The sequence below is a fragment of the Procambarus clarkii genome, chromosome 76, assembly GCF_040958095.1.
Source record: "Procambarus clarkii isolate CNS0578487 chromosome 76, FALCON_Pclarkii_2.0, whole genome shotgun sequence".
NCBI lineage: Eukaryota > Metazoa > Arthropoda > Malacostraca > Decapoda > Cambaridae > Procambarus > Procambarus clarkii.
In genome coordinates this window covers 4,679,370-4,691,628 of record NC_091225.1, presented here as the reverse complement: position 1 = coordinate 4,691,628, position 12,259 = coordinate 4,679,370, and the positions used below count along the sequence as shown (strand labels likewise).

The window sequence follows — 12,259 nt, the reverse complement described above, 5'->3', positions numbered from 1 at the left end:
CACCAACTTGTCTCACCAACATATACTCTTCTATTTGCATTCATTTAGTCATACTTACCTAGTTGTGCTCACCTATTTGAGTTTCGATTATATTTGATGTGAAATCTGCAACAATACAGATGCATGTGATAAAGAGGTATTTCGATGTATCGTATTTTTTTTCTTTCCAATAAAAATGGTAGATTAAATGTTGTGTGTGTCCATCTTTCACCTATGAAACAACATTTTCCATTTATATTAATGTATTTTTCATAACGTACATAAATATAATTTTAAACATGAAAACAGTATTATTTAATATTAACTGTACCTGGCCACGCATTGCTCTGAGCCACAGCAGCTCTCCCCTGTCCCCATGTTCTTCCCACCATTCCCGCCTCCCATGTCCCCTCATCCTCCCAACCATTCCCCACTCCCCCAACTCCGCGTCCTCCCCACCATCCCCTACTCCACTGTCCCCGTGTTTTTCCCACTATTCTCCATTCCCCTGTCCCCTCGTCCTCTCCACCATTTACCCCCTTCCCCGTCCTCTCATCCTCCCCACCATCCCCTACTTCCCTGTTCCCTTGTCCTCCCCACCATCCCCTACTTCCCTGTTTCCTTGTCCTCCCCACCATTCTTCATTCCCACTTCTCCTCGTTCCCAACATCCCCGTCCCCTCATCCCCAACCTCCCCTGTCCCCTCGTCCCCATCATCCCCGTTCCCTCGTTCCCAATTAACATCCCTCGTCCCCTCGTCCTCCCCACCATTATCCCCACCACCATCTCTAGTCCTCCCCACCATCCCCCACTCTCGTTCCCCTCGTTCTCTACACCTCCTCCTCCCATCAGAAAAATGAGAACATCAAATGATCTGATGTTCCCATCACTGAAAAATAAGTAGAACAGTTAAAAAAATTAAATGAAAAACAATGAAAAAAAGAAATAAACCATGCCCATGAAATGAACAGTATTATAAATACCACAGCTCAATTCCAACACAATGTCACACAAAATAATTAAATCAAAATCAAAATGAATCGAAATATATGAAAATTCAGTTTATCAATGCAATCGGAAACATTGAAATGTTATCGTAACATATTTAGTATAGTGTGTTTCTATTACGTGCAACAAATGGTGCTGTTTAAAAAAACATGTTTTTGCCTGTCACAAGTGTGGCATCTATATAGTAAGTATATAAAAACACGCGCATATTGAAATGGAACGTTTTGTCAAAATTTCAAAGCAATCAGTGAAAATTTTTGGAGATTACAGCATGTGTTGCTCTTATGTCCAAAAGATGGCGCTGTTTTTCAAAAAAGCCTGTTTTTTTTCCTGTCACAGGTTAGACATGTGTATAGTAGGTAAATAAAAACACGCACTTATTCGAATGCAACGTTGATTCAAAATTTCAAAGCAATCGGCAAAGAACGTTCAAAGATTACAGCGTGTTTTGCTCTTACGTCCAACAGATGGTCCTGTTTTAAAAAAAACAACTTTTTTACTGTCAGAGGTGAGGCATGTATATAGTTATATAGTAGGTATATAAAAACACGCGCCTATTCAAATGCAACAGTGCGTCAAAATTTCAAAGCAATCTGTAAAGAAGTTTTGAAGATTTCCCTCACATGAAAAAGACATGAAAAACTTTTTCGAAACAGCATGTTTTTTTCCCATCACAGACGTGACATCTATATAGTATGTTTATAAAAAACATGCTCAGATGCAAATGGAATGTTGTATCAAAATTTCACAGCAGTCGGTGAAGAACTTTCAAAGATTAACGATTTTGAACAAACTAACATTTACATTTTTATTTATACTAGCTGTATCCGGCCACGCGTTGCTGTGGCTCAGCAATGCATGTGTGTTGCTGAGTCACAGCAACCTACCCCTGTCTCCCAGTCCTCCCCCACCATTCCCCCTCTCCCCCGTCACCTCGTCCTCGTAAAATATTCCTCACTCCCCCGCCCCCTCGTCCTGCCAACCATTCCTCACTCACCCGCCCCCCTTGTCCTCCCAACCATTCCTCATAACCTTGTCCCTTTTTCCTCCCTTTATTCTCCACTCCAGAATCCCCTCGTCCTTCTAATCATTCCTTACTCCACCATCCTCTCGTCCTCCCCACTATCTTCCACCCCCCCACCGTCCTCCCTACCATTCCCCCGTGCCCCATCCTCCACTCCCCTATCCTTTTGTCCTCTTAACCATTCTCCATTCCCCTCGTCCCCACCATCCCCAACTCCCCTGGCCCCTCGTCCTCCCCCACCATCACCCCCTCCCCAGTCTCCTCGTTCTTCCCACCATCCCCAACTCCCATCTCGTCCTTCCCACCATTCCCCACTCCCTCCTCAGATGATCAAATGATCTGATGTTCCCATCAGAAAATTGGGAACATCAAATGATCTGATGTTCCCATCAGAAAATTGGGAACATCAAATGATCTGGGGCTAGATTCCCGAAAATGTTACGCAAACACTTACAAACCTGTACATGCTTCCTTGCCCATGAGTTCCGAAGCACCAGGAGGCTATTTATAATAATAACAACAGATGATTGGCAAGTTTTCATGCTTGTAAACTGTTTAATAAATGTAACCGAAACCATCAAATATTGTGGAACGATGTACACGTTCGTAAATACTTGCATAACTGCTTCGTGAATCTGGCTCCAGATTTTCCCGTCACTGAAATATAAGATAAACATTAAAAAAACGAAAATAAATATAATGCAAAAATAAAAAAAAGTAAACTATACTCACAAAATAAACGGTATGGTAAACAACAACGTTTAATTCCAAGGCAACGTCACAAAAAATAATTGAATCAAAATTAAATCGAAATTTATGAAAATTCAATTTATCAATGAAATCAGAAAATTTAAATGGAATCGTCATATAATTAGTATTGCATGTGTTAGTCTTATGTGCAACTGATGGTGCTGTTTTTTTTTAAATAACTTTTTTTTTACCTTTTCACAGGGGTGGCATCTATATAGTAGGTATATAAAAAGACGCCCCTATTCGAATGCAACGTTGTGGCAAAATTTCAAAGCAATCGGAAAAGAGGTTCCGAAGATTTCCCTCACATGAAAAACACATGTTTTTTTCAGAAAAAGATGTTTTTTACTGTCACAGACGTGACATCTATATCATATGTATATAACAACCTGCTCGGACGTGAATGGAATATTGTGTGAAAATTTCAAAGCAATCGGTGAAGAACTTTTGGAGATTAGTGGTCATGCACAAACGAACATTTCCATTTTTATGTATATAGATAGATATCATTCAGCAAATAGTGTTATAAAAACAATTCTTAGCAAAATCATATTAAAAACTCAATGAAACTTTAGATCAAGTAAATGTTTTGCACACCTTTTATACAACTAAGACACAACCTTTACTATTAATGCTATTGTACATTTCAAAATTACATATAAATTTAATATATAAACCTTGAAAAATTGTTTTTACATATAAATTAAATATATAAACCTGGAAATTTTTTTATTATTCAAGGGACACAAATAGTATTATAAAAGGCAAATACTAGTTATATATAACGTAAATTATAATCCAATCATCAGTAACTAAATGTTTTAATAATGTTTCATACAGCTCTGGAGCAACATTTACAATTTATATATGTAATGTACATAAATTTAATATTTAAACATGAACCAAATATTTTTGTAATGTAAAAAGGAGAAACTGTGTTAGAAAGGGCAGAATTTACCAAATTACATAAAGAAATAATTTTCCCATTCTTGGGTTAAAGGTTGCTCATGTGCTTGTTGTACCACTCATGCAACTTGTCTTTCCCCACAACCCTGTTGAAACGTTACTGGAGGTTGCCCACAACGTTTTGTGTTTCTTGGGATGGGTCCCAGTAATATAGTCAGGTTCATTCTCGACTCTCAATCAAGAATCCTGGGTTCGAATCCCGGGCAGGACCGAACCGTTGGGTGCATTTCCTATCACCTAATGCGCTGTTCACCTAGCAATAAATTAGGTACCCAGGAGTTAGTCAGCTTGTTGTGGGGTTTCATCCTGTGGATGGTCAGTAATTCAACCCCTCGAAGGGGACCTTGATATAACCCAAACATGTATTTATTTGCTGGCTGCCTGTCCCTGGACAGAATGAATTCATTCATAATTTAGAAATGTTTATGATAATGGACTTCATAAATCTCTCCATCATCACATGATTTCTCTATCAGGATTTGAATCCTTTTATTGTCCCATGAATCTCTCCCATCACCGCATGAATCTTCCCAATCACCACATGAATCCTATATCACTACATGAGTTCCCCATCGCCAAATAAATCCTCCATCATCAGATAAATCTAATGAACTTATAAATGTTCACTTTCAACATATGCACTGAGCGATGCACTGTTCGACAAATATTGAACATAATAAAAAAATTCTACCACAGACGTGGCCACACATTTAAAATGCTAACCAACATATATACATTTTCTTCTGTTAAAAATATAGTTCAGAGATTTATTAAACAATCAACTTCAGAAGGTGATCGCAGTGCTAATCTAACCTACATAAAGAAATACATTAATACACAGATTTATGGCTGCCCTTCATAAACAGTGAACGATGGGCATCAGTTGTGAGTGATAGGCAGCAGTCTTACCTCTAATCGGATCACTGCCTCCTTCAACAGCTTCGAGGTTCAGGAGCAGCCAGAGCACTCTTGGGGTGTGGAGAAGGCCGGCAAGTTCTCCGGGATGATGGGACAACTCCAGCGAGAAGAAATCGATGTGTGCGGACCCCTGGCGCCACACAATGAGCGGATCAAGGTCATGGAGTTTTTAAATGTGTATAAGGCAGATATGATGAAAATAGTATCTTTGAAACCCACTTCCTTACCACAACACCTCTCGCCGATAAGACCTTTTTCAGGCAAGCTAAATTGTTTTATTATCTATGGTCTTTTGAGTTGGTGTATTATAAAGTATGTTATTATTTGCGGATGCTATTTACTTTCATGACATGTTGTCTTTTTGACTGCAACCAATATAAACTATTTGTTAGGCTATAATAATGCTGCAAAAGACATTATGTTGTACCTAATAGCCAGAATGCACTTCTAGACCTACTATGCAAGACCAGATTTGCCTAATAAGCCAAGTTTTCCTGAATTCATTTATTTTTCTAAAATTTTTCTTATGAAATAATAAAGCTATCCATTTCATGATGTATGAGTTAATTTTGTTTAATTTCTGGTAAAACTAACGTAGATATGTGAACGAACCTAACCAACCCTCTCTAACCTAACCTATCCTATCTTAATCTTAATCTAACCCAAACTAACATAACTAAGTAAATAATATATGTTCTTATTATAATTTAATAATATTATTTAAAGTAACCAATTGGATTTTTTTGACAATTAGGAAATCACTCGGCCTATTAGGCAAATCGACCTTTGCATAGTAGGCCGAGAAGTGCGTTCTGGCTACTAGGTACGACATATATATATATATATATATATATATATATATATATATATATATATATATATATATATATATGTCGTACCTAGTAGCCAGAACGCACTTCTCAGCCTACTATGCTAGGCCCGATTTGCCTAATAAGCCAAGTTTTTCTGAATTTATATATTTTCTCTAATTTTTTTCTTATGAAATGATAAAGCTACTCATTTCATTATGTATGAGGTCAATTTTTTTTTATTGGAGTTAAAATTAACGTAGATATATGACCGAACCTAACCAACCCTACCTAACCTAACCTATCTTTATAGGTTAGGTTAGGTAGCCGAAAAAGTTAGGTTAGGTTAAGTTAGGTTAGGTAGGTTAGGTAGTCGAAAAACAATTAATTCATGAAAACTTGGCTTAATAGGCAAATCGGGCCTTGCATAGTAGCCCAAGAAGTGAGTTCTGGCTACTAGGTACGACATATATATATATATATATATATATATATATATATATATATATATATATATATATATATATATATATATATATATATATGTCGTACCTAGTAGCCAGAACGCACTTCTCAGCCTACTATGCAAGGCCCGATTTGCCTAATAAGCCAAGTTTTCCTGAATTAATATATTTTCTCTAATTTTTTTCTTATGAAATGATAAAGCTACCCATTTCATTATGTATGAGGTCAAGTTTTTTTTATTGGAGTTAAAATTAACTTAGATATATGACCGAACCTAACCAACCCTACCTAACCTAACCTAACCTATCTTTATAGGTTAGGTTTGGTTAGGTAGCCGAAAAAGTTAGGTTAGGTTAGGTTAGGTAGGTTAGGTAGTCGAAAAATAATTAATTCATGAAAACTTGGCTTATTAGGCAAATCGGGCCTTGCATAGTAGGCAGAGAAGTGCGTTCTGGCTACTAGGTACGACATATATATATATATATATATATATATATATATATATATATATATATATATATATATATATATATATATATATATATATATATATATATATATATATATATATATATATATGTCGTACCTAGTAGCCAGAACGCACTTCTCAGCCTACTATGCAAGGCCCGATTTGCCTAATAAGCCAAGTTTTCATGAATTAATATATTTTCTCAAATTTTTTTCTTATGAAATGATAAAGCTACCCATTTCATTATGTATGAGGTCAATTTTTTTTATTAGAGTTAAAATTAACGTAGATATATGACCGAACCTAACCAACCCTACCTAACCTAACCTAACCTATCTTTATAGGTTAGGTTAGGTTAGGTAGCCGAAAATGTTAGGTTAGGTTAGGTTAGGTAGGTTAGGTAGTCGAAAAACAATTAATTCATGAAAACTTGGCTTATTAGGCAAATCGGGCCTTGAATAGTAGGCAGAGAAGTGCGTTCTGGCTATTAGGTACGACATATATATATATATATATATATATATATATATATATATATATATATATATATATATATATATATATATATATATATATATATATATATATATATATATATATATATATTGGTGTATACTGGCAGCAGGTTTTCTTTCAAACATGTTTCATTCAATTTGACCGCATATTCTGTATTTATTATTTTCTGGTTTAGGGCTTCTATCCCTCTAACTATTTTCTTAGCATCAGGGCTTAATTGGAATAGGAGTTCTCCAAAACTCATTTTCGTACTTTTAAGGTGAAGAAAAGAAGTGATTTACTATAGAGTGTATTAAACTTATTTGTATAATTTGCACGACGTTTCGAACCTCCATGGTTCATTCTCAAGTGAACAATCTTACAATACTAGTTGATTTTATACCCGCATTAGGTCAGGTGATAATACAATGAAGGTGAAAAACATGGGGGGATACATAAGGGATAAACATAGGGGCTGCAGAAGGCTTATTGGCCCATATGAGGCATCTCCTATCTAAACACAAAGATTAATCCAGTGTAATTGGCCTGTTATGTTGGACATTGTCTTCTGTGTTGGCATCGATATGTTCTTGTCTTGTCCTTACTCTCATGGTGGGTAGAGTAAATAGTTCCGTGATTTGGGTGTTCATGGTAGGTCGCTCTATTCTTATGTGAATTGCCTCAAGAATTTGTAATCTTCTTGAATCTTGGGTTTTGTCTATTATGCAAGTATTCTTGTTCAACATTTCTCTTGTTAGAGTAATGTCATAGGGTTGTCTCATGTGATTCCTAGGGGCACCAGATTGAAGATGGCATGTCAAACGCCTCGTCAGCTTGGTCGACGTCATACCTATGTACTTACATTGAAGGTTACATCCTTCGTGGGGGCAAGTGTACATGTATACAACGCTTGACTGCTGTAGAGGGTTCTCCGTCGGCTTCGGGCTGTTTTTGATAAGGAGTTCGGAAGTCTTCTTGGTTTTGTAGAATATTATCAGGTTTATGTTTTGGTTAGGAGTAGTGCTTTTTACTCCTTTACGGATTATTTCTTTCATTATTCTTTCCTCTTTTATATGTTCACTGTGCATGGTTGATTTGTAATATAATTTTATTGGGGGTGTTGTGGTTTCTGTTCTAGTTTCTGAATTATACCAACGGTCCAAGTGTCTTCTTATAGCAGCGTTTATTTCCGCGTTGCTATATCTGTTGTTCACCAATACCTGAGTTACCCTTTCAAACTCTCTACTCACGTTGCTCCATTCAGAGCAGTGGGTAAGCGCTCGACGAATATAAGCATTGAGAACACTGGCTTTGTATCTTTGGGGGCACTCACTTCTACCGTTCAGGCATAATCCTATGTTGGTGGGCTTGGTATATACGTTGGTGCTTAAAGAGGTTCCTGTTTTTGTTATTAGTACATCCAAGAATGGCAGACTGTTATTTACACTATTTTCATGTGTAAATCGGAGTACTGACTCTCTCTCTAGGTGTCTTTTTAGGTCAATTAGTTCATCTGAGTCTTTTACTATTACGAATATGTCATCTACATAACGGCAGTATACAGTTGGTTTTTGTCTGCTACTGAAGACCCTATCTTCGATGGTTCCCATATAAAAATTAGCAAATAAAACTCCTAAGGGGGAGCCCATTGCTACTCCGTCTATCTGTAAATACATGTCTCCTTGTGGACTGATGAAAGGGGCTTCCTTTGTACATGCTTCGAGAAGACTTTTCAAGTGTGGCTCAGGTATGTCTAATTTGGGGGTGCTCTCGTCTCTGTATACTCTGTCCAATATCATTCCTATGGTTGTGTCGACTGGGACGTTGGTAAAAAGGGATTCAACGTCCAGGGAAGCGATGATTCCATCGGGCTGGGTAGATTTGATCAATTCTAGGAAATCTGCTGATGATTGTAGACTAAACTTACTTGGAGTGTATGGAGTTAGGAGTTCATTGAGTTTTTTTGCCAGGTGATAAGTTGGGGTTGGTATTTGGCTGATTATAGGGCGTAGTGGGTTACCTGGTTTATGCGTCTTAACATTGCCGTAGGCATATCCTAAGCCATAGTCGCCTTGAAGTTTATTGAAATGCACACTACCTTTCTTTGCGTTGATTGCTGTAATTGTTTTGTTTACTTTCCGCTTAAGGTCTTCTACGGGGTTCCTCGTGATTCGTTGAAATTTGGAGTCGTCACTTAGGATGTCGCTAATTTTGTTCATGTATTCATGGGTAGGAATCAATACATATGCTGCTGTTTTGTCGGCTTTTCTTATTGTTACGTCTTTCAGATTTTTTAGTTGTTTCGCTGCTTCTTTGAGTCGTGGGGTTAAGATTGTAGATGAATATGTTCCTCATTTTTTCCCTGCTTCTGCAAGTAGTTCAGCTTGAAGTGTGTCCGTGGTGATGACTTTTTTGTTGTCTTCTAGCTTATGGATATCGTCCAGAAGCATTTCGATTTCCAGGCGTTTTTGATGCCTCTTTGGTTTAGATAAGAATTGACAATTTAGACCAAGATTTAAGAGGTCTCGTTGGTCCTGGGTAAGATCATAAGAAGTCAGGTTAAAGTAGCCATCTTTAGGACGAGGGATTTTTAGCTGTCCACCGTTTAGGGATGTTAACTTACGGAGTGTCTTTGTTTCTACAAGAGTTTTATGTTGTTGTTTCAGGTTAAATAGTTCACTGTTGATGGTTTGCTTGAGTTGGATAGGGATGTCGTACTGGGTCCATTTGTTTAACAGATGCTCCGCCTGCTCTATAAAGGTTTGGAGGGCTTCCTTCTTCTTGTTTAGTTGATGCCGAATGAGCTCTTGCCTATACCTATAGGTAAACTCTGTATTGCGGACTGCTGGGTCATGTGGGTTTATATTGGTGTATACTGGCAGCAGGTTTTCTTTCAAACATGTTTCATTGAATATGACCGCATATTCTGTATTTATTATTTTCTGGTTTAGGGCTTCTATCCCTCTAACTATTTTCTTAGCATCAGGGCTTAATTGGAATAGGAGTTCTCCAAAACTCATTTTCGTACTTTTAAGGTGAAGAAAAGAAGTGATTTACTATAGAGTGTATTAAACTTATTTGTATAATTTGCACGACGTTTCGAACCTCCATGGTTCATTCTCAAGTGAACAATCTTACAATACTAGTTGATTTTATACCCGCATTAGGTCAGGTGATAATACAATGAAGGTGAAAAACATGGGGGGATACATAAGGGATAAACATAGGGGCTGCAGAAGGCTTATTGGCCCATATGAGGCATCTCCTATCTAAACACAAAGATTAATCCAGTGTAATTGGCCTGTTATGTTGGACATTGTCTTCTGTGTTGGCATCGATATGTTCTTGTCTTGTCCTTACTCTCATGGTGGGTAGAGTAAATAGTTCCGTGATATTGGGTGTTCATGGTAGGTCGCTCTATTCTTATGTGAATTGCCTCAAGAATTTGTAATCTTCTTGAATCTTGGGTTTTGTCTATTATGCAAGTATTCTTGTTCAACATTTCTCTTGTTAGAGTAATGTCATAGGGCTTGTCTCATGTGATTCCTAGGGGCACCAGATTGAAGATGGCATGTCAAACGCCTCGTCAGCTTGGTCGACGTCATACCTATGTACTTACATTGAAGGTTACATCCTTCGTGGGGGCAAGTGTACATGTATACAACGCTTGACTGCTGTAGAGGGTTCTCCGTCGGCTTCGGGCTGTTTTTGATAAGGAGTTCGGAAGTCTTCTTGGTTTTGTAGAATATTATCAGGTTTATGTTTTGGTTAGGAGTAGTGCTTTTTACTCCTTTACGGATTATTTCTTTCATTATTCTTTCCTCTTTTATATGTTCACTGTGCATGGTTGATTTGTAATATAATTTTATTGGGGGTGTTGTGGTTTCTGTTCTAGGTTCTGAATTATACCAACGGTCCAAGTGTCTTCTTATAGCAGCGTTTATTTCCGCGTTGCTATATCCTGTTGTTCACCAATACCTGAGTTACCCTTTCAAACTCTCTACTCACGTTGCTCCATTCAGAGCAGTGGGTAAGCGCTCGACGAATATAAGCATTGAGAACACTGGCTTTGTATCTTTGGGGGCACTCACTTCTACCGTTCAGGCATAATCCTATGTTGGTGGGCTTGGTATATACGTTGGTGCTTAAAGAGGTTCCTGTTTTTGTTATTAGTACATCCAAGAATGGCAGACTGTTATTTACACTATTTTCATGTGTAAATCGGAGTACTGACTCTCTCTCTAGGTGTCTTTTTAGGTCAATTAGTTCATCTGAGTCTTTTACTATTACGAATATGTCATCTACATAACGGCAGTATACAGTTGGTTTTTGTCTGCTACTGAAGACCCTATCTTCGATGGTTCCCATATAAAAATTAGCAAATAAAACTCCTAAGGGGGAGCCCATTGCTACTCCGTCTATCTGTAAATACATGTCTCCTTGTGGACTGATGAAAGGGGCTTCCTTTGTACATGCTTCGAGAAGACTTTTCAAGTGTGGCTCAGGTATGTCTAATTTGGGGGTGCTCTCGTCTCTGTATACTCTGTCCAATATCATTCCTATGGTTGTGTCGACTGGGACGTTGGTAAAAAGGGATTCAACGTCCAGGGAAGCGATGATTCCATCGGGCTGGGTAGATTTGATCAATTCTAGGAAATCTGCTGATGATTGTAGACTAAACTTACTTGGAGTGTATGGAGTTAGGAGTTCATTGAGTTTTTTTGCCAGGTGATAAGTTGGGGTTGGTATTTGGCTGATTATAGGGCGTAGTGGGTTACCTGGTTTATGCGTCTTAACATTGCCGTAGGCATATCCTAAGCCATAGTCGCCTTGAAGTTTATTGAAATGCACACTACCTTTCTTTGCGTTGATTGCTGTAATTGTTTTGTTTACTTTCCGCTTAAGGTCTTCTACGGGGTTCCTCGTGATTCGTTGAAATTTGGAGTCGTCACTTAGGATGTCGCTAATTTTGTTCATGTATTCATGGGTAGGAATCAATACATATGCTGCTGTTTTGTCGGCTTTTCTTATTGTTACGTCTTTCAGATTTTTTAGTTGTTTCGCTGCTTCTTTGAGTCGTGGGGTTAAGATTGTAGATGAATATGTTCCTCATTTTTTCCCTGCTTCTGCAAGTAGTTCAGCTTGAAGTGTGTCCGTGGTGATGACTTTTTTGTTGTCTTCTAGCTTATGGATATCGTCCAGAAGCATTTCGATTTCCAGGCGTTTTTGATGCCTCTTTGGTTTAGATAAGAATTGACAATTTAGACCAAGATTTAAGAGGTCTCGTTGGTCCTGGGTAAGATCATAAGAAGTCAGGTTAAAGTAGCCATCTTTAGGACGAGGGATTTTTAGCTGTCCACCGTTTAGGGATGTTAA

At 37.8% G+C, this 12,259-nt stretch overlaps 1 protein-coding gene across 1 annotated transcript in view; it reads left to right on the top strand.

Annotated features, from left to right (window-relative positions):
- The window catches only part of LOC138357135 (glutamate [NMDA] receptor subunit 1-like), a 184,518-nt gene that overhangs the window by 89,240 nt on the left and 83,019 nt on the right, over positions 1–12,259 (top strand). The window contains exon 7 of the mRNA XM_069313782.1: positions 4,667–4,905. Within this exon, the coding sequence (XP_069169883.1) occupies positions 4,667–4,905 (239 nt within the window). The remainder of the gene's footprint in view (positions 1–4,666; positions 4,906–12,259) is intronic.